At 35.0% G+C, this 23,725-nt stretch overlaps 1 protein-coding gene across 1 annotated transcript in view; it reads right to left on the bottom strand.

Annotated features, from left to right (window-relative positions):
* The window catches only part of PCLO (piccolo presynaptic cytomatrix protein), a gene marked incomplete at its 3' end in the record, with an annotated part of 177,908 nt that overhangs the window by 43,966 nt on the left and 110,217 nt on the right, over window positions 1-23,725 (bottom strand). Inside the window, exons 10-12 of the mRNA XM_039224704.1 lie at window positions 2,539-2,647; window positions 1,930-1,997; window positions 975-1,189 (exon numbers count right to left, since the gene is read on the bottom strand). Of these exons, the coding sequence (XP_039080635.1) occupies window positions 975-1,189; window positions 1,930-1,997; window positions 2,539-2,647 (392 nt within the window). The remainder of the gene's footprint in view (window positions 1-974; window positions 1,190-1,929; window positions 1,998-2,538; window positions 2,648-23,725) is intronic.

Raw genomic sequence — 23,725 nt, 5'->3', positions numbered from 1 at the left:
ACAATTGTGTTAACATTTGTACTGAAATTGAATCTAACCATTCTTCATAAGGCCTTGCTATATTTATTTTGCGATATGTCATCCTATGATGCAGTGATTAAGATCATCCTACCTTTGTTGTTTGTTTCTGAATAAAAGAGATTTGAGGGGACATCTCAAATGTGAAACAAACTTTGTTTTCTGAAGTCCAGTCAGTTTACCCAAGTATAGCCTGTCCCTCCCATATATCTTACCAAGTAAAGAGAAATCTTTATCTATGTTTAAAGAAAACAAAACTTTTTCCAATATAGTTTTGGCCATAAAAGAATTTCTCCATTAAGAATGAAATCTATGAGGGAAAAGTTACAAATTGTTTACACTGTCATCTGCTTTTATAAGGTTAAAAAATTAATTCTATGTTTTCTTTTAAACCCCTAGTGCCTTAGAAATTTTAATGTTAGAAACATTTATTACAAATGAAGACTTGCAACAAGGAGAGATTTATTAGTATGGAATTAGGGATGCAATTCAAAATGGAAATTCTATATTACTGGTTTTTCTTATTTCTTATTGTCCTAAGTTCTCTTTATTTCTGGGTCTTTTTTTTACCTCTTATTTGTATTATCAAGTCCAATGTAATCTATATCTTATTTCCAAAAAGATGCAGAACTAATGTTCCATACACAGAGGCTCAAATTTACACAAGATCTCTACAGAAAAAGAACCAGGATATAGGGAGCGTTAGACACATTTTTCAAGTTCCTCATAAAAATAACTGCTAAAATATTTAAAAAAATCTAAAACCACATCAGCTTCATAACATTTTGCTTGGTTATACTTTAATAAATGGAATTTTGTGTGTGTGTCTGTGGGTCATTAGGAAACAAGACATCCCAACAGAAACACCTCAGAAAATGAGAGCGCCTTTCCTCTGTCCCGGTGTGAATAAGGAGCTAGAAAATTCACAAGTCAGAGGTCAGGCTGAACGTTCTCACCTTGCTGCCGCCATGTTTCTTTTTGCTCACGGAGGGTGACCCCGGTTGCCCAGGGCTGGGGACGGAACTGGATCCTGCTGATGTTGGACCTGAATGAACGTGAGATCCCTTCTCAACAACAGACGACAGAACTAGTGGTGACTGTTGTAGGGAGACCTTCTGGAGTTCTGCCGCCAACTGCTTCGGATCAACCCCCGGGGATTTTGCTTTATCCACTACAACAAAATGAAATGGCGATGTATGTCTCAGTTTCATAGGTACTTAACACCATGGAATTTATTTGAGTTCTCGATGACAAAATAATTTACATTCACAGATGTATAAAAATTTCTACAGGCCTTGGTCTGTTCTTTAATGCAGTAACCCAGATTCACAGAATGCTGGCTGTAGCATAAAAAATTTTCAATAAATATTTGTTAAACGCAGAAACAAGTGATAATGTTACAGTTAATGAAACAAGTGTTAATGTTACAGTTGATCAACATTTATAAGATAATAGTTGTTTGCTAAGAGAGGGTAAAATCTATTCATGTACTTATGAAATTACATGTTGATTTTTTATTCACTATTAAAGACAAACAAAAGGTTCAAGAATAAGTGTTCCATAATCCTATGCTAAAAGGAATCAAATATCATCTAAAAATTACCCAAAACTGAAAATAAATGGCTCCGTGGATTACTTCGAAGGGATGAATTTATTTTTTAAAGAGTGAAAAATGTGAACTCACACAGCAAGAATTCTGTATGAATTTCTTTAATGGGTCTAATATGCAAACATGTGTTTCCCTAGAAGGCTAAAAACATAGCTACCATGCTTTGATTTTGTTTACGATTACATAAATAAACATCGATTAGTCTATAACTAGAATTTTGCCCATGCAGTATCTCTGTTTATATCTTCATCTACACCTCCGTCTGCCTCTACATCAAAGTTTACATTTACATCCACACCTACCAGCTTTTGGTGGCTCATGAAGTTCCAGGTGCTGGGGATTTTCAGAGTCTGACAGCATATTGAGGTCCCTAAAAATTAGAACAGAGAAGCTAAGAAAGAAGTTAAGGAAACCTGAGACAAAAGTCCCTTTTGTCCAACTACCCTGAGTTTGTTTTTCCAGTAGGTAAATGAGAAGTGGTTAATGATATAAAGCAATTTCCAAGCATGTTCACCCTTCTAACCAAATATATATTTGCAATGCTGTTAAAAGTCAGCTGACAAAAATGATTATTTAAGGTGAAATCTTTATGGATTAAATGTAAGTTCGTTTTGAAATACTAAACACACACATGAAACCTAAATGGGTTTAGGCTTTCATTTAAATGAAGCATGTTTCAATAAAAGCATGAAAGGGGAGAACTAGTGAAAATATCAGAAACAAAATTAGCTGAATTCTTTCTATGCTTTAGATGTTGATTCTGAACACAAGAAATCTATAAAACTTGTATTCACTTTATTTTCTAATTACTGAAATCTTGCTGACTGGCAAAGGTTCCACCTTAACAATTTTAAATTAAAAGAGCCATGAATAGCCAAAAAATGGAAACAAAAAGATGGGGAAAAACTCACAGTCTTACACATATTTCTGCTTCCCCACTTTGCTGACTAATGATACTTTGCACTTCTTCATATGTTTTAGAAGTTAACGGAATTCCATTCCATTCCAATACTTGCATCCCTAAAAAGACAAATTGAAGTATAAAATTAAAAAAAAAAAAGTGTCGTATTTCTAGTCTGGGTCCACAGGGCAGAGAAGATACACAGGGCTCCACATTTAAAAACCAACTCAGCACACCAATTCAGAGACTATCAGTTCAAAGTTCTCTGAACATGAATCCCACAACCATATGTAGTTTGATTTAATCATTTACCCAAACACATTAGATGTGCCTAATATGACATGCAAAATGTTGCTTATGAAAATCTATTAAATATTACCAAACACATGCATTATGTTCATTCTGGTTTTATAAAGAAAACATTATTGAATATATATTGCTAGGCCAATCTTGGGTAGGAAAAAAATCACAAGTACCAATATAATGTTTTCATGGGAAACAAGTATCTCGAAGAGTATAAACTTCCATATTCCATCATGGAACAGGTGGGAGGGGGGAAAGTCATTAGTAGTTTGTTGTGAGGCTCCCCTTGAGCAACTGCTACTGCTTCAGCTTTGCTCAGATAAAAGAGATTTCCGCAGGGTAGGTCTTTCTTTTTCTTCACTGCATGCATGCAAGGTGTTCCTGAGTAGTATCAGCAGGCATGTTACAGGCGCGGCAGTTTTCATGGTGTGTGTGTGTGTGTGTGTGTGTGTAGCCTGGGTTGAAGTACAAGCCTGTGTGCTCAGAAGGGCCTGGGCTTGGTTTAATGCTTCACTGTTGTCATTTTGAAATTCTTAACAACGTTTCAACACAGAGCTCTATGTTTTCTTTTCGCACTGGATCGCATCAATTATGTTGCTAGACTAATTACAGGGCATTTCATGTTTTCTATCTAGAAAGATACTTTTTACTTAAAAAAGTAATAACATAATACTCCAACATTTTAAATTCCATTTCTTTCATCTGTTTTATATGACCTGTCAAAATAACTTAGGGGTGCATGTTTGGCAAGAATCGCCTGGCCCTAATATGGAGCTCTGTGAAATGGATATAAGTTAGATGAGATTTCCAAAGTTTATAGTGCCCAGATATTTAGGAATGCTACCAGCTCTACCTAAGTAAATATCTGTCTGCAATAAGTAGGCTTTATTTAATAAATAGAAATACTTGCTGAACAGTGAGGTTTTCAATGAGCTTCACAGAGGTCTATGTGAAATTCCCTAGTGCTCACCACTGGCTTCTGTGGAAAATTCTAAACATAGCGTAACTGAGTCTTCAAAAATTTTAATGATTCTGATATACATCAGAAAGCATATTACCAGCTGTAAACAAGTAAGGTAAATACTTTTACTACAGTGAAAAGGCAAAAGAAGTCCATCAAAATGTCCACAATAACACAACAAAAATGGCTTTTCTATAACTTACTCCAAGAAGACTTTACCTTCAGATGGGCCTTAGGTTTAATTCAACAATTCCAGGCTGTTGTACATATAAAATGAGAAAATTACATAAAAGACAATGATGATACCACTACAGAAAAAATTAGCACAGCAAAAGGAAGAGCACACTGAGAAACACACTTTTTTAAAAGTCAGGATAAAGAGCATATTTATGTACAGATGATTTCGAATGGAAACAAATTATAGTGTTATAATTGCATTGTCACTTTTCGGGAAGAGCAGATTCTATGAAAAGAAATAGCTGCATAATCTTCATGCCTCTTCTCTTGGATTAATTTGCTCGTTTTTCATCTTTCAAAATGAAGGGGGAAATTTACAAAGCATAATTATCCAATGAAATTTAAAATGCCTCTAGTATTTAAATGGGGAAACTACTTAGGGTCATGAATAAATTGCTGAGAAAAATATACAAATAACTAGAACCTGGCCTGTATATACACATGAGGTCACAAGCTCCATGATCTGTTCTGTTCCATGGTCGCCCAGCTCAACTTCTTTTCTCTTCATTCAGTTTCCCAGTTCCAATGGTGGGCATCAGGTGCTACAGGGAATGTGATGACTTGAACATTGCCATTTAGTAACACTGTCCCTATCCATTGCCTCTCCAACTCCCTAACATATTCTTGTAGGTCATTTATTCTAAAATAACCAAGTGAATATAACCAATCACTCCTTATTAATTCATAACAAGGTTTCAGTAGTTGTGAGAATTAATTATGGTATGATTTCAAATATAATATTCTGGAAAATGTTAATTGCAAAATCTTATAAAACTACTTTAAAATGCATGTAAAAATTTGTTGAACATGATCACGCTACACTGAGGTTCACTAAAGTGGTATTTCATCACTTAATTCACTTGAATGGAAACATAGCCAATCTTAACATAACATTTAAAAAATTTTTTTTAATGTTTTATTTATTTCTGAGAGAGAGGGGAGGGGCAGCGTGAGCAGGCGAGGGTCAGAGAGAGAGGAAGACACAGAATCCAAAGCAGACCCCAGGCTCTGAGGTAGGTGTCGGCACAGAGCCTGATGTGGGTCTCAAACTCATGAACCATGAGATCATGACCCGAGCCGAAGTCGATGCTTAACCAACTGAGCCACCCAGGTGCCCCTTAACACAACTTTTTAGTGACTTCGTTTTAGAACTAATTCCTAGAAGACAGTGTACACATGAATGATTACATCTATTATTTGGCTTTATGAGTAAACAATTACATTTTCTTTATTTTAAATTATATCAACATGTATATTAATGAATTGTTTAGCTTTTAGACTGTCCAGATTTGTTTCAATTAAATCCCTTGAAAGTACCTATATTAATAGCTCTTAACAGGAAAACTGAGATAATTTGAATTTTTATTAAACGTGCAACAGTTCTTAACAGAATTTGCTGCTCACCATCTTACACTTAGCATGTTATTAAAAATCAAAAAAGACAATAATCAGGTAATGTTTGAATTAAAAAAATCAATTAACATAAAACTTTCTCAACCATGTGTTTTTAATAATTTCTGGGATTACCTAACTTTATATGCTCCTAAAATTATTATATGCTCTTCTTTATAGTGTATGATTCCATGGATGTTATTTCTGTCCATATTTAATATTTATCATTACATCACAAACACCTTATGGAATAAGTTTATTGAGTTATCAGATGAACTCTTAGAGGTATATCCAAATGTGTATCACACAAAAACCTATGACTTTTTTTTCTCCCACAACTATTTTTTCAGGACCTACCATGTAGCAGCCACTCTACAATAAGCTATTTATGTGATGATCACCACCTTGCATCTAATATTTGATGCTGCCATAAAAATTAACAAACATGATATTCTATTATGAAGAAAACAAATATCTTGGCAGTTCGTAAAATTAAGATAATTCACAGAGAAGGAATTTTCAGTGTCAAAAGCATATACAAAATAGGCCCCAGACTCATGAGTGAAGAAAAAGTACAAATTAAAGCAATGATGAGATAACTACTTAGCTCTCATCATTTCGCAAAAAGTTTAAAAGTGAGAAAATACCATGGGTTGACCAGGATGTAGGATTAAGGCACCCTGACTCCAAGGGAGATTACACTTGCTGGATGCCTGTTCAGCTTCAGCCCCACTCTGCGATGTGAGACTATGACATCAGACAAAAAGAAAACAACTGTCTGATTACAATTTACAAACATGCAATTATTTTAATGGGAATGACTAAGTGTACCCCTCTGGAGGGCAATGTTGCAGAATATCATTAAGTTATACACATGTACACTCTGTGACCCAGAAATCTTCATGTGTGTCTATTTGTGGGAGGGGACGGCACCAGGAGAGGTGGGCAGTGAGTGCACAGTCGACGCTCAAGGTGGAAATAGCTGGCAGAGTGTCCAAGAAAAGGGCCATAACAGGCATTAACACCAAAAGGTAGATCCATCTTAAAACCATTTAATAAGTAAAAACAGGTGAGAAACAGCATCTGGTCTATAGGGCAGTGATGCTTTATGTATATTGAAATTATACTTGTACCAATTAACATTATATATTTTACAAAAATGACAGACATATCATAAGTTATAATTGCTCATGAGTAGAAGAAGGAAATGGAGAGAGAAAATGAGATGAAAGAAATGAATGAGTTAGTAAATGAACAATCCCCACACACTCATATACACACACATATGGAAAACTTACATGAGTCAATGAGGCTGGTGTGTTATGGAATGAGAATTAATGCCACTGGGGTAACAGAAGAGAATGAAACAAAACCAAAATTCTTTTTAAATTATATGTATAGAATAAATTAATCATAATTTATTGTTTTGTACATTTTCTCCACTGATATTATTAATCATGGCTATCGATTAATTTCTTTAATCTGAACATTTGCTCTCAAAAATCCTTTATAAACTAGCAGCAGCAGCAAAAACTCAGCTGAAACGGTCATTTGCCCTGGCTTTCTAAATGGTAAACAAATCCTCAAGTTGAGTTCCCGGGGTCCTATATATTGTCCACATCAGTTATACTAATTAGTCATTCATTTTCAAGTTAGGCAGTGTTAATACATAGATACAGAGATACAGAGAAATGCATAGATAGATGTATTTTATTCTTTTATACAATTACTTTTAAGTATTTCACAACTTTCACCACTTTCCATATTAACAAGAAAGGAAAGAAAGAAAAAAAGGTGGAAGAGAAGAAAATCAGGAAGGGAAAAAGGAGTGGATGAAGGGTACCTTTGGTAAAGGAGAAAAAGGGGAAAATAATATTTGAATAGTGTTCTGCTTATTTACAGCACAAAGGAGACTCTCTCTACCATGACAAGACATTAAAAACCCAGGCGCATTTTCCTGTGAAAACCCATCTATAAGCATAAAATCCTAAGGTTGAAAAGTACCTTCTTGAAGAGCTATTCTCATAATAATGTTGCCATTTTTGTCATTGAGAAAACTCTTGGAACACAGTTTCATCAAAACTTAAAACAGAGCCTCAGTACATAAAAGATATAAACATGGAGCTACTTTCATTGAAGCAGTGTCTATCTGCCCGCTTTCCTCCTCACTCTCCAGTCCCTATTCTAGAAGTATCCTTAGACATTTGTAGGAACCCTGTTTCTCTGGTCTACCTGAATGAGTTGAGCTTAAAATGACCTCACAACTTGAAGAGGGCATCGGAACAACTTTCAGTGATGAGGACAATGCCTCTAGAGCTACACTAAAAGAAAGATGATCTGAGTTTCATTTTATTGAGAATGTAGTCTGAATTGCTAAAAAAGACTACAATAAATGTTACATTTTAAAAAATTTATCATTTATTAATGCTTCCAAATGCAACAAAGTATGTGTATTTGATAGTTAGCATTAAAAAATTAAAATCTTCCCATCTTCTAATAAGGAGCATATGCACTATTCTCAGAAAGATAAAAATCAAAAATGTGTTATGTAAACCAACGTGTTGCTGGTAGTTGACCACTGATACCTTCTCTTCTCCATAATCAAATCTGGAAATCTCCAAACACAATCTGAAGGCTGTGACCTTCAGCAAACTGATTAATTTGCCATACTGGAGTCCTTAAGGGAGATTATATTGTTAACATCACTACTTGTACTTTAAGAAGGGGAAAATACTATGACTGTGGCACAATGAAAAACAAGCGAACAAAAAAACTCCTGCTTGTTTACAATTCATGAAAATACAACTTTCTGAGCTAGAGTTTTATATGAGGACTTTTCTTTTGAAGATATTTTTCTGTCATGTGGGGCTCTATCACAGGAACTGTAAGATCATGGCCTGAGCTAAAACCAAAAGTTGGACACTTAGGGGCGCCTGGGTGGCTCAGTTGGTTAAGCATCTGACTTCAGCTCAGGTCATGATCTCATGGTTTGTGGGTTCGAGCCCTGGCGGGCTCTGTGCTAACAGCTATCTCAGAGCCTAGAGTCTCTTTCAGATTCTGTGTCTCCCTCTCTCTCTGACCTTCCCCTGATTATGCTGTCTCTCTCTCATAAATAAATAAATAAAACATTAGAAAGTTAAAAAAACCCAAAAAAACAAAAGTTGGACACTTAACTGACTGAGCTACCCAGGCACCCCTTTACATGGAGATTTTAACAAACACTTTGGATCCTGAAATTTCCATTGTTTTTCATGATTTTTGCTTATTTATAACTTTTCCCTCCATAAATGTTAACATGTTCAAGCATAGGAATCATGTCATCTAATTTTTCTCTTCTGCATTCCCCACATTTCCTCAGCCCTTTGTGGTTATTGTCAGGTTCACTGGGCTGGTGTTGGCTCCTTAATCCCCCCCCCCCCCATGGCATCACCTATCTGGTTTGTCTTCTCTGGGCATTTGCTACCTTTGAATATGGATTTGTTAACTCAGGGGTTGGAACATTAAATTTGTAGTCTGAATCTAAATCTGGTTTGGACTAACATGCCAAACAAAATACCTAGTGTTAATACCATTCAAACTCAAGGTTGTTTTCAATCTAAAATACCAAAATTTTAGCTCTAATAAACTATATATTTTTTAAAAATGTGATATATCACAATTTCCTCACCTCACAGTATAGAGATAATAGAATTAAACTCATTAGAATATTTAATGTAAATTTTATAAATACATATTCCTTCAAATTTTCATAGTATTCAACATATATATATGAGATTTGGGGCAACTTCAACTTTTTTGCTTTAGACTATTGTAGATTTTATATTGAGTTAACAATAAGCTCAATATAAATGAAGTAGATTGTTAAGCAAAAATATATGCTATATAATACTATTTATAGGAGTTTTTGGCTAATGTTATATAGCTTAGATATATTTTCCAATAGCTCATAATTAAAGAAGATGCATTCTTTTATTTAAATAAAATAAAACTGTCATTAATTTGGAGTATGGTCTTAAGCAATTCATTTTCCATGCTGCTTCTTTCATTCACACTTTTTATCAAGAACAAGAAATTAAAATAAGCAAAATATGGCTTGCATATATAAGTTCTTGAATGAAATTAATTTACAAATAAAAAATCCTCAACACTGTAAATAGGAAAAAATATCTAAGAAACATCGGAGACTACAGTTGAACTTCCTGGCCTTACCCACTCTTCTTTTTCTAAGCTGAGTACCCAGAGTTATTTAAAATCCATGACTTCTACACTCACAGATTTAAAATAGATTTAGTCTCAATCATAAAAAATAATTATAAAGCAAGTAAATAATCACTTAATTTGCAGTATTAATGGTCCACAATAAAAAGATCACTAAAAAAGCATCACATGGATAAAATGTGTTGTAAACACAGGTCATCATTTTATAAACTCACCTTACACAGCAAGCAATATCCTTGCAGTTGCTCTAGCTTTTGTCTTTTATAGAATACATTAGAAAGGCGAAATATGAGGGGACATGACCTTTCTAATATTACACAGTTAGTTAATGGTGGTGCTGAAGTATGAATTCCATCTCTCTCTCAGGCGAATGCTAGTACCAGCAAATAGAAGATCTCATTCAGGTTATGCCAACTAAACCTACCTCATAGCTCACCTAAATATAAATGGTGCTCAAATGCACAAAATCTCGAAAAAAGAACACATATAAAATTTTAATGCCATTTTAATTATAATGAAAAGATAAATTAAGCAGTTTTAATCATCTATATGACAATTTTATTTGAAGACTTGAATGCACAAAAAAAATGAAGACATGGTTGAGCAAACAGAAAGCTTTTGTAGCATATATCATTCATGGTTGATAAACAATGTCAACTTGGAATGGAAAAAAAAGGCGAATTGACTTTCTCATCTCTTTTTTCCACTCTGCTCCCAGAAAATAAGCGAATATCACATGTACACAAGCACACTGATGGGAAATAATGCTGAACACTGCCAGAAGGGAAAAGGATGTAGAAAGGATTACTCAATGTCACTAATTATCAGGGAAATTCAAATCAAAAGCACAATGTGGTATCATCTCACACCTGTTATAATGGCCATTATCAAGGAAGGAAGGAAGGAAGGAAGGAAGGAAGGAAGGAAGGAAGGAAGGAAGGAAGGAAGGAAGGAAGGAAGGAAGGAAAGAAAAAGGAAAAAGAAACAAAGAAAGAAAGAAAAAAGAAAGGAAGAAAGAAAGAAAAGACAGTAAGTGTTGGTAAAAGGGTAGAGAAATTAGAATCCTTGTACTCTGTTGGTTGGAATGCAAAATGGTACAGCCATTATGAAAAACAATATAATGTTTTCTAAAAATTGAAAACACAATATTACATGATCTAGCCAATCCCATTTCTGGGTATTTGAAATAATCAATATCAGGATCTCAATGAGATCGTAGCACTCCCATGCTCATTATAGTTGTATACACACTAGTCAAAATGTAGAAAAAACGTAAATATCCACTGACACAAATGGCTAAAGAAAATATGGTTTATTCATAGAGTAGAATACTGTTCAGCCTTTAAAAAGGAAGAAACCTTATAGTATGACACAACATGGATGAACCATGATGACATTATGCTAAATGAAATAAATGATCCAGTCACAGAAAGACAAATACTGCAAGATTCTATTTATGTGAGAAATCTAAAATAGTCAAACTCATAAAAGCATAGAGGAGAAGGGCCATTGCCAGGGTTTAGGGGAGGGAGGAATGGGGAGTTTCTAAATGACTTGTATAAAATTTCAGTTATGCAAGACAAGTTTTAGATATCGGATAAACACTGTGCCTGTAGATAAAAATACTATAGTGTACACTTCAAAATCTGTGAACAGGGTAGATCTCATGTGAAGAGCAGTAATCACAAGTTTTCAAAAAAGGTAAAAAAAAAAAAAAAAAAGGATGTAGAATGAGTAAAAGAAATGGGGTTGGAAAGTCAGTTCTAAAGAGGAGATGCCCCCCAGCAATGGTGGCCGGAGTTTGCAAAAGTAGTATCCTTGCCAGGATTGTTCAGTGAAGACAGCATTACCTCAAAGAAAAATTTTTATCAGGTATCATCAGCAAAACTGCCCTTGAATTCAGTGACTCGCCCTAGAAGAAGTACTCTTCAGGAAGCCTTAGTAACAGTTAAAGAGTCACTCACTGTCAAGGAACTGTGCTGGCTCAGATAACTGCTCTCTCGGTGATGTGGACCAATGTACACTGGGCCAACCCCAAGTGTTCTGAATCTATAACACCCTCACTGGGAATTTCCCCAGTGCTTGTGAGGCAGGAAATAACAAATAACGATAAGCCTAAGGGAAGACTGGAACTGACCACATTTGATTTACAGGAAAAAGTAATGTGCTTCTTGCACTCCATTATGGCTATTGCAAATTCTTGCTTTTTAAATAAAATTAAGGTATATAGGAATGTAATTAAGCATGATTCGTGGTCTAACTTGAAGAAGGTTATCATCATAGGCTTCTGTTTCTAATCACTATAACCACTAAAATAATCTAGTATTTCAGTCCAAAGGTATTGGAAGGAATGGTCCAGGTGCCAAAGTTACTCCATGGCTACAGTTTATGTTGTTTAGAATTAGATGTATTTGAAACAGACTAAAGCAGAATGTGGCTGAATAAGGTAGGAAAAAGGTATGGGCAAGTGAGTAAAATTTGAGCGGTCCCAGGAAAATCCTTTAACATGTGGAGCTATCCAATGAAAGAAAGGTATGTGATGTCATCATCTCATTTGAGGTAGATTGCAGTTCATATTATAAACTTTTCTTAATTTCCCAACTCATTCTGTTAAAACACCCAGAGTGGATGGTTTTCTAGTGACTTTGTAATTCAGTGTGATTACCAGATTAATACCACGAAACCTGAAAAATACCATGACCACTTAAAGACTAATCCAAAATGCATTCATGATTATACTGATACATAGTTAATTGAACGGACATGGGAAGTTAGGCTAAATGATGCAGTTGTGCAAGAGAAATGCTTAATTGTTGCCTCCTCTACTTGAAGTGTCTCCACTGAACTATTAAGGATATTAACTTTAATTACGTTCTTCACCTTTTTAAATATTCACATATTCTGTACAGTTCTTTTTTCAAAGTTACCTAAATGTATCCCACTACTGATACAATAGATTTTAATCTAAAATATTATCACTTTATTCTCAGAAAGGTGTTTCCTAATAAATACCAGAGCTATCTGGACCAGTGACAAAATCATCATCATCATCATCATCCTCATCCTCATCCTCATCTTCATCATCACCGTCGTCACTGAGAATACATATATAAATACAATATAAATTCCACTTCAAATATTATTTGACAGATACAATGCACAGAACTTTGATTAGTTAATTGTAACTACAAATGAGATAAAAACATTTCTGAAAAGGAAAATTCTAAAAAGAACTCTCCCAGTCAAAATATAAAAGCAAAGGTAAATGCAAATATATTCAGTCTATAGTATAAGAAAACAAAACGTTTCTTTTGACAAAGAAGTAGGGAGTTTTTATACTAACTTAATTACTCATCACTTGAAATATTACAACATGGTCAACTGCTGTGCACAAAAAAATTAATTAAGTTTATATTTTGTGTATTTTTGAGCCAAAGATACTATGTCATTATTATGAATGGTTATAATCAAAATTAAAATGGTGTACTTTTCATGTATGAATTCTTTCAACATTTGAGACCCCAAATGATGGAAATAAAGAAGCTATTTCAAACAAAAAAGAATCAATAATCATTTTATCACCCTGAGGGAATCCTAAAGAAATAAAATGAATTAGGTGTTATTTCATAAGAAATATCAAAATTCTAATTTTTTACGTCTCAGAGAAGAATTAGCAAGTAATTTACATTGACTTGATAGGTGTTCAATAAATAACAGATGTCATTTGATGACAGAATTTCATTTCAAAAGTTCTCAATTGCTTTTAATATGTAAAATGAGTTTTCAATACATATATAACTTTATACAACATATTACAATAATTGAATTTTCCACTGAAAAAATGAGAATTGCCTAAGAAGACAACAGTTTAACAGCAGTATTTTCCAACTGATGTAAAACAAAACTCAACTATTTCCTCCCCAGCTCCCTAAAATACACATAGAGAAATTATTGCCCCCATTTCATAAGCAAACATGATTATAACCATAAAAAACTAATGGCAATATATCCTATATGAATTACAAAGGACATTCATACATATACTAGCTAATTATAAGTCCTTTTTTAAAAAAAGTTTATTTACCGATTTTGAGAGAAAGACAGCATGAGCAGTGTAGGGGCAGGGAGAGAGGATAAGAGAGAGAATCCCAAGCAGGCTCCACAGTGTCTGTGCAGAGCATAATGTGGGGCTTGATCTCATGAACCATGAAATCATGACCTGAGCTGAAATCAAGAGTTGGACACTTAACCGACTAAGCCACTCAGGTGTGCCTAAGAAGTCCTTTTGCTTAAAAGAAGTAAGATTAGGTCCATTTCACTTGTGTTAATAGCATCAAAATGAGACTTTGTGTTTTTTACAAAGTTATTTTGCCCATCTCTTCTCATTTTATCTTCACAGCATTCTAGTAAAATAGGAAGGGTAAGTGCAACTATCTTTACTTTCACAAATGTGAAACCTCAGCTTTAGAAATCATATCTAATGATAGTTTCAAAAGCCAGGTCTCCTGATTCCTCATCTAAGTTTAGGAATACCTGCATCCTAAGTGTTTCTTTGCTATTTAAGATACATAAAACCTAATTTTGAAATCCTGAAAGTATTAAATCAATAGAAGTGAATATATTTAACTATGTTAAAACTCATCACATCAAACTGACAGATATTAGCATATGTCAGAGTGGGTAGTAGATTCTGAGTCAACAATGTCAATCACTTATGATTTCCAACATGATTTCTCCCAGTGAAAAGCAGGAACATCATGGAAGGTAGAAAAACTCTGGCTCCAGGATTAGAGAACTACAGTGGGGCTGGTGGGTGGGGAGCTGAGAGATGGGAGTTACGCATAGACCAACATGAGTTCTAAGAGGTTGGTGTACGTTACCACAGGCCTGGTGGGTCACAGTGAACTTGGACTTAATTTGTTTGATAATATAAGACATAATGTATGGGCCTACACCTTACTTCCCCTGTGGCCCTCCCACTTTTGGAAGTTTAGAGTCAGTCTCTTTCATGTTTTACTCTGTAGGACTGTTATGTAGGGATTTACATTTTAAAAATATGGTGGAGTATACACAAAAATAAACTCAAAATGGATAAAGGACCTGAATGTGAGACAGGAAACCATCAAAACCCTAGAGGAGAAAGCAGGCAACAACCTCCCTGACCTCAGTCGCAGCAATTTCTTACTTGACACATCCCCAAAGGCAAGAGAATCAAAAGCAAAAATGAACTATTGGGACCTCATTAGGATAAAAAGCTTCTGCACGGCAAAGGAAACCATCCTCAAAACTAATATACAACCAATGGAATGGGAAAAAATAGTTGCAAATGACATATCAGGTAAAGGGCTGGTATCCAAAATCTATAAAGAATTCACCAAAATCCACACCCCAAAAACAAATAATCCAGGGACGAAATGGGCAGAAGACATGAACAGACACTTCTCCAAAGAGGACATCCAGATGGCCAACAGACACATGAAACGATGCTCAGCATCTCTCCTCATCAGGGAAATTCAAATCAAAATCACACTGAGATACTACCTCATGTTTGTCAGAGTGGTTAAAATGATCAAATCAGTTTATTTTTGATGCTGGTGAGGATGTGGAGAAATGGGCACCCTCCTACACTGTTGGTGGGAATGTAAACTGGTGCAGTCCCTCTGGAAAACTGTGTGGAGATTCCTCAAAAAATTAACAATAAACTCCCCTATGACCCAGCAATAGCACTGCTAGGAATTTACCCAGGGGATACAGGAGTGCTGATGCGTAGGGGCACATGTACCCCAATGTTCATAGTAGCACTCTCAACAATAGCCAAATCATGGAAAGAGCCTAAATGTCCATCAACTGATGAACAGATCAAGAAGACGTGGTTTATCTATACAGTGCAATACTTCATGGCAATAAGAAAGAGTGAAGCCTGGCCATTCGTGGCAACATGGATGGAATTCGAGGGTATTATGCTAAGTGAAATAAGGCAGAGAAAGACAGATACCATATGTTTTCAATCATATGTGAAACAGGAGAAACTTAAAAGAGGACTATAGGGGAGGGGAAGGGAAAAAAAAATAACTAAGGAGAGGGAGGAAGGCAAACCATAAGCTGAAGTCCTAGGGGCACTTGGCAGCTCAGCTGGTTCAGCATCTGACTCTTGGTTTCAGCTCAGGTCATGATCTCATGGTTTGTGAGATCAAGGCCTATGTTGGGCTCTATGCTGACAGCGTAGAGCCTGCTTGACATTCTCGTTTTCCTCCTCTCCCCCCGCTCCTCCACTGCTTGTGCTCTCTTGCACTCTGTCTCTCAAAATAAATAGACATTAAAAAAAAAGATGAAGTCCTTACAATGGCCCACAAGATTCTATCTCCTTGACTACTTGCACGAAAACTTCCACTCTCCTCTCTCACATGCCCACCAGCTCCAGCTACAATAGCCTCCTTGCTATCTACTGTCCCTGGCACGTACCAGGCATGATCTTGCTCTGGGCCTCTGCCCTCTTCATTTGTCTGTCGTAATGTCAATAACTTCTGGCTCACTCTTCCCTCTCCTTGGGGACTTTAGTCAGTTTCGGCCTGCTTGGTAAGGCCATCCATGATCATTCCCTCTAAACTTGCAACCCCATTCTCCGACAGGCCAGATCTAAGCTCCTTGTTATATTTCTTTCCTTCGCACATATTACCATTTAATACAGGGTACTTAAAAAAGAAAGCTTTGCTATTTTCTGTCTCACCTAGTAAAATGTACAGTTCATGCTTTTCTCATTCATGTCCCCATAGGGCCATCAGAGATTGCTCTATGTAGCATGTACTAAAAAGGAATTATAGAAATAATTGGATCAATCACTGACCTCAGCAGACTCAAGGGCCATAATGACAGTGAGTAGAATCCAGGAAAGAGCGCAAAGTAAAAGAAAACATAAGTAGCCTAAGAGAAAATAAGAGAAATCTACATATGAAAAGGCTTTCATTTGAATTTGTAGAGTGCTGACAAGAAATCCTGCAATCCCACAGAACATTCTTTCTGCTTTGGCACTCACTACTCTATCTGGAACACAGTAGAATGCTCTAACGATGTTGAGCTATTTTAAAAATTAACAAATGGAATAAATGAAAGGCTGTAAAGATCTGTTTTAGTGCCTGGACCTTACAATTTGCTCTTAGAAATTACCTCAGTGTTACCTGGGATTCCTTGGATGGGAGGAGCCATATCTGTAAGCTCCATTTAGTAGTTTTCTGGCTCTAAGGCATGCAGAATCAACCAACATGTTCTGAATTTCTTGCTTTCTCTTATTGAAATGGAAATAAAACATACAGTGCTTCCCCCCCCCCAAAAAAAAAGCCATTAAAGAAATGTCTTTCCTTTCCTTAAAGGTATTTTTTCCTAGTACTTTGGATTTATTTTATATGTTTTATTCATTTACACCCTGATCAGATGTTGACTTCACAGTGAGTACCTACCACCCACTGCCCTTCTAGATGGTTGGCACTTTGAAAGCAAAGGAGCATCATATCACTTTGCATCAATCTAGGATAAACTGGTAGAGAGTTGTCACGGAATACATGTTGTAAACCATTTGCATCCTTCATTATTTCTGGTATTCCTAATAATATCATCACTACTCCTTCACAGGCATCTTCTCTCTGAACTCCCTGTTCATTACCTCCAGCTAAATTTTAAGTATATTACGAGTGCACCCCAACAGATTCTTACAATTCTTACAATTCTGCAGTATGTATCTCAATATTCTTCCGTTCAGAAACACCACATGAGGGGATGAATACAGGCTTTGCAGGGCCTGAAGCTAATGCAATTGTAAGGAAAAACATATAATTATGAATACAAAATTAGATACAAGTGAATTTTTGTTAAAAGGACAAAAGAAACCACAACAAATGACAAATGCTGAAAAGGTGACAACTGCCATGAACATTAAAATTCTTTAGAACTTCCTGGAGCTTTGGCAGCTTTGGCTGGGCTTGTGCAAATGAGGGAGGAGCCCTGACATGATCTTTTCCTTAAAGTGTCATTATTTATTCATTGTGATCTCATTTCTTTTTTCATCCCATGTAATCACTCTCACATTTTTTTTTTTAGAAAATGTTATTTACTTATCATTTACCTTAACCAGTTATCAACTCATGGCAAATTATACTTCATCTCTATCCCCAAATGTTTCCCAACTAACATTCTTATGAAACAGACCTCAGTGGCTGTATTATTTCATACACAAATATGTCAGTCCGTATTTCTAATAGGTAAGGACCCCTTATTTTAAATAGTAATCCAATTATCTTATATATTATAACTGCTTCATATTCATGTACTCATTGTTTCATTTCTAAAAATATCTAAGAACTTTTAAAAAGCAGCTTTACTAAGATATAGCATACATAAAATAAAAACAGCCTATTTTATTTTTACAGTGAAATGATTGTTAGTAAATAAATACAGTTGTATAAACACAACCAGAATCAAGATAGAGAATAGTTTCTTCATGCTCTGAGTTCTCACTGGCTCTTTCTTAATTTTCTCTTCCACTCAAGCTCAGCTCCAGGAAACCACCTTTCTGCTGTTATGATTAGTTATTGTTTTCTGTTTGATTTCTGTTTTTATCTTTAATAGTTCCCTTCTTTTAGTTATTTTAACTTAATTTCGTCTTCTGTTTCTAGTTTCTTATGATAAAACTTTTATCATTGATGTGGATCTTTGTTTCCAAATTAAGGTACTTAAAACAGTCAACATCCCTCTAAGCACTACTTTAGTCGCATCCCATAAATTTTGATACATTGCTTTTTCATTTTCATTTTGTTGAAAATATTTTCTAATTTCCCTTTAATTTTTTGGTCTTTCACCTATAATTCTAGTGCTTGAGTTTTCATTTTAACTAACATACTCATCTTATCATGGCTCACATACTGTGTCACCTTCTCCTCTGAAACCTAAAATTCAACCATGTTTCATCCTAAGGTTCATTCTCTCCCATGCATCTCTTCAACAGGTAAAGTATCTCTATGTATTATAGAAAGATCTAGTGGAGGATCACATACATTTAATGCTCAAGACCCAGTGTGCTTCTGTGATTTGTCAAAAGTCCCACAAAAAAGGAGTTGATGAGAAAGATTAGTCCAGACACTGAGATCCAGACATCTGATACCATAGTTTTGTTCACTGACAAGATGTGTTTTCAGTGACTAATAGACCATGGAAGGTACATGAACAGATATTCATTGTATGTGCATCCATAAATTTTAACCAGAAGTGAGGTTTACTGATTAACATACTGATTATAAGAAGAAAATATGAGAAGACTTTTAAAAGGTTAGCCAAAAACTTTGGTTTTACAGTGAGGAGGGAATACACTTATTTTATTTTATTTTATAAGTTTATTTATTCATTGATACAGGGGGAGAGGGAGAGAGAGGGAAAGAGGGAAAGAGAGAGAGAGAGAGAGAGAGAGAGAGAGAGAGAGAGAGAGAGAGAGAAGAGAGAATCCCAAGCAAGTTCTGATGTGGAGCTCGAACTCATGAACCAAGGACATCATGATCTGATCTGAGACCAAGACAGAGCCACTTAGGTGCCCCAGGAGGTAATATATTTAAATGAGAAATGGCTTAATTACTTCAGACATTAAGGTTTTTTGTTTTTTAAAATTTATTCAAGCCTAATAACCAAAACTAAAATAATATTCTATTATAGCAGAAGTCTCTAACAGTTCAGTGTTCCCTTATAGGAACTCTGAACTTTGTAAGATTAACAAAGCTTATGAAAAATAAATATAAATACAAGTAACTGTCACTCACTGTTAACTCTGTGAGACAGGTCTTGAAATCTCTCAATTGTACAGTTGAGATTAAAGAAAACTTAGAGAACACAAGTAACTGGACTAAAGTAATGAAGATGGCTTGGGTCAGAGTTTTCTGGACCCAAGTTTGATGCTCTGTTACTTAGAAATATTCTGTGCCCTGTAGGTTAGTGATCAGGACTGACTATGCTCAATTATCTAAGTATGTCTGGATATAGGGGACACAGAATTCAAGGTTAATACTGCAAATATTCTTCTTACCATCAAATACCTCCAAAGTGAAAGTAAACATGATATGTTCACCACTTATGTAAAACACTGTATTTCTGGTACATTATTTCTAAGTCTGACTATTATTACCTCAGTTTCCTTAGTTTCCCTACTGAGAACATCAAGGTGCTAAATGTTAAACAACGTATCCAGGCGGTAAGTACAATAGCTGAATTTAAATTCTGATCTGTCTGACTTTAAAAACATTTTCCTATATATGAGATATGCTAAAGCACTAGCTGACTGAAGGTCTGGTATGAATATTAAAGTTAGTTCCATATTCTTGCCTCCAAAATCACCATGCCAAACCACACGCCCACTAAAATGTAGCCCGTTATGGCATAATGACCAGACAAGTCCAGAAATTTAGGTATAGAAACAATTGTTCACCACAAAGCAGTATCACTAGAACATATATAAATATTTCAAGGTATGCTACCTTTGTTTATAAAAGTAATCAAATTAGAGTATGGATTAGTTATGCTTATCAAAAAATGTACAAGATGATCATTTAGCTTTCTTGATATTCCTATCAGAAATATTAGGACTCAAACAGAATTTCCTGATTCATTACAAAATAAATGGATACAAAAGAGAAATATATTTCTTTGTCTTGGCAACATAGCTAATCTTTAATATCCTGACAAGGTCAGTATGATATCACTGAACCCTAAAAATAAAAAAAACCTACCAGTCCAGGTACCCCCAATTTAAATTTTTCTTTCCATAAGACAGATTCCTAAATATTTATTAGAAAATCTTTGTATTAACATGAAATGGGATCTTTCGTCATGTGTGCCTGACACACCAGCTTAAGGAATTTTGAGAAATCTCATGCTCATGACCAATCCGTACCTGGTAATGCCCCTGGAACAAGAACAAGGAAGCTGACTCATCTGTGTGGTGTGTTTCTTGATCTCCAACCTTGATCACTGCCATGCCATCTGTAACATATGCCAAAAGAGCATAAGCAGAAATAGAGACTTCCTTGCCTAGGAACATTCTCCCTTACGTTACACAGGTGTGTGTCTTCTAACAATACTACTGGAACATATCTTCTACCAGAGACTTCTTCATAACAGGCATTTCCAGAAGCCGACTTCTGACAAAACCACCAGTCCAGAAACAGCTAGCCTCACGTTCACTCCAATCACTGGTTGTCAACCATAAATCCAACAGCATTTTCTTGCCTGAAATCCTGTCAATTGATCCCTACAAAGAGCTAGCTAGCTGGATCAATATCACCTACAACTGAAACAACTAGAAACTAAGAATTTCCATAAATTAGAATTTATGCCACAGGCATACTTCTCACAGAATGACACGGATGAATAAAGATGAACTCATTCTTCACAGATGCAATGGCTTGGGAGAAGCTAACTTTTCATACAGTCCTTGCTAAATTAAAAAGCAAACCGTGGATATTACTGGTTTTAAACTTTTGCTCTCCTATTCTAGGATCCTGCTGATTCATTAAGAGGTTCATGAGATCTTGTCATTGGATTCCTATCTTGACTCCAAAAAGCTTTCCAAAACTCTTCCAAACAAGTTTGATTTAATTATCAATAATAAGAATAATAATATAGATACAAGTTATCTTTAAAACCAAATGATTGTATTTGGTTCTTTGACTAAAAGATGTTTACTTCTTATGGATTTACTGGTCTCTTATGGAAATTGCTGCAATTTTAAAAGTGTCATGCCAGTCATTTATTTCACAGTTATGATATACAATACCAAGAAAAAAATAAGTTGAAGAGTGAGTTTAACCAGTTTGGTGATTAAATGAACCTCAGAATCAATGATATGCACATAAAGGATTACATTTGGCCCATTATATTTCCTAACAAAATTTTATTTTATTTATACTGTTTACTTTGTCTTTTCTGAGGATATAATATTATTTTAAGTTGATATAAAATGATACAAAATTTTTAATAAGTTAAACAATTGCTATGTGTTAATTTTTTTTTACTGTCCTAACTTACTTTATTGCATTGATTCAGAATACAGTGATTACATCTCTAGGTAGAATAAGGGTCCAGTATTATGAATGCATTTATGACTCAAATAGACATGACTCAACATAAAAGTTACACTTTTTTTTTTCAAAATTAATCTATTCCTTCAATACAATCACTATCAATTTTCAACAGAGATTTCCCTAAAACTGACAAGTTGATTCTGGAATGTATGTGCAGGATCAAAGGTCAAGAATTGTCCCAAGAGTGTTTGAAGAATAGCAATATGATATATTTCCCTGCGACGTGTCTGGACTAAAATAAAGATATCACAATTAAAACAACATGTGACACTTATGTTGGGATAGACAACAGAGAGGTAGACTAGAACACAGATGTCATAAAAGACTCATACATGTATTAAAAAATCTGTATCTGACAAATGGAGTAATACAGATCAGCGGGAGTAAGGATATACCCATCAGTATGGTGCATGGACAACTGATTATCCATACAGAGGAAGAAAATACTTCCTGAGTTTCTACTCAGACCACAAACAGATTAAACTCTACATCTATAAGGACATTATGTGAAAAGTAAGATTTTATGATTTTTAGAAGAAAATATAGAGCAATATTCTTAAAACTTTTGGGCAAGGACAATTTCCTAAACAATATAGAACATTTATAAAACCTAAAAGGAACAAAAGAATAAACGTGACCATATTAAAATTTCAACCTCTGTGAAAACAAACAAACAAACAAACAAAAAGACAAACTAAAAATCAAACCACATACTGGGAGAAGATATCTACAGCCTACTTACTTAACAGAATATTATATCCAGAATTTATAGATCCCCTAAAATTCAATTTATATACACAAATTAGTGCAATTAAATAATAAACAAAAGAACAGGCAAATCACAGATGAGAAATACCCAAGAGCTAACAAAATTAACAAAATATTATCATACTCAACATTCCTAAAGGGAATGTAAACAAAAACAGTGACATCATCTCATGTTACTCTTGAAAGAGACAACATGGAGAAAGAAGACCAAAGATGGAGAGTAACAAGAAAACTAATTTACTACTGAGAAGTGTAAAACCAGTATAACACTTTGGACAGCAATTTGGAAAAATCGACTATTGTTGAAAAAAACCATACAACATTCCTCCTACGTTATTTAACAAGAGAGTCATTATAACAAGAAATTTAACTTGTAGAAGAAACTTCTGGACATGTGCATAAGGAGATTACTTCAACAAATTAATTATAGCACGGTCTGAAATACTAAAAAAACAAGTCACAAATAACTTAAATAACCATAGAATGTTTAAATTTAAAATGTCATTGAAATGTACAGTACTAGAATTCTGCCCTGTAGTTAAAATAAATGAACCACAGACACATGCATCACTTTGGATAAATTGTATAAACTTGATGTGACTCAGAGAGGTTGCAAAAACACGTTAAGATATTATTTACATAAAATTTCATAAACAAGCAAAACAAATTCTTCTCTAGCTTATGAATACATATCAAAAAGTGGGAGGAAAAGATAGTGAAACAGTAACCTCAAATTAGGTGAGGTCAGGAAAAGAGAGGTGACTACGGGAAGCTTTAATTGATATATATATATATATATATGTCCCCCTTTCCCCGAAAAATATAAAACAAATGTGGCAAAATAAGGACGTAAAAAAGTATGATGGGTACATGGCTGTTTGTCATATTATTCTCTGCAGCTTGTGGTACACTCTAACATTTGCAACCCAAATTACAAGTCAGTGCCAGAGAAGTGTTAAGTTGCATACATCAAACCATGAAGTGCTTATAAGCTCCCCCCAGCTCCATTCCCATTAGGGAAGGTAGAAGAGAAGACGTGGGATGTTGAACTGGGTATCTCAACAGACGGAGGAAGTGAAAAGCGTGAATAAACTGTGTGAACCTTAGGTAATTTTCCTGATTGGGGGGCAGGGTGGGGCATAGGCTGAGAAAACTCAGGTTCACTTCTAAAGAATCAGTATCCATCAAACCCTGACGTTTTATGG

This window comes from Hyaena hyaena, unplaced genomic scaffold (genome assembly GCF_003009895.1).
Source record: "Hyaena hyaena isolate Hyena2069 unplaced genomic scaffold, ASM300989v1 scaffold_1722, whole genome shotgun sequence".
In the NCBI taxonomy this organism is placed as follows: domain Eukaryota; kingdom Metazoa; phylum Chordata; class Mammalia; order Carnivora; family Hyaenidae; genus Hyaena; species Hyaena hyaena.
Note: the sequence above shows the minus strand (reverse complement) of the source record. Positions and strands in the feature narration are given on the sequence as shown.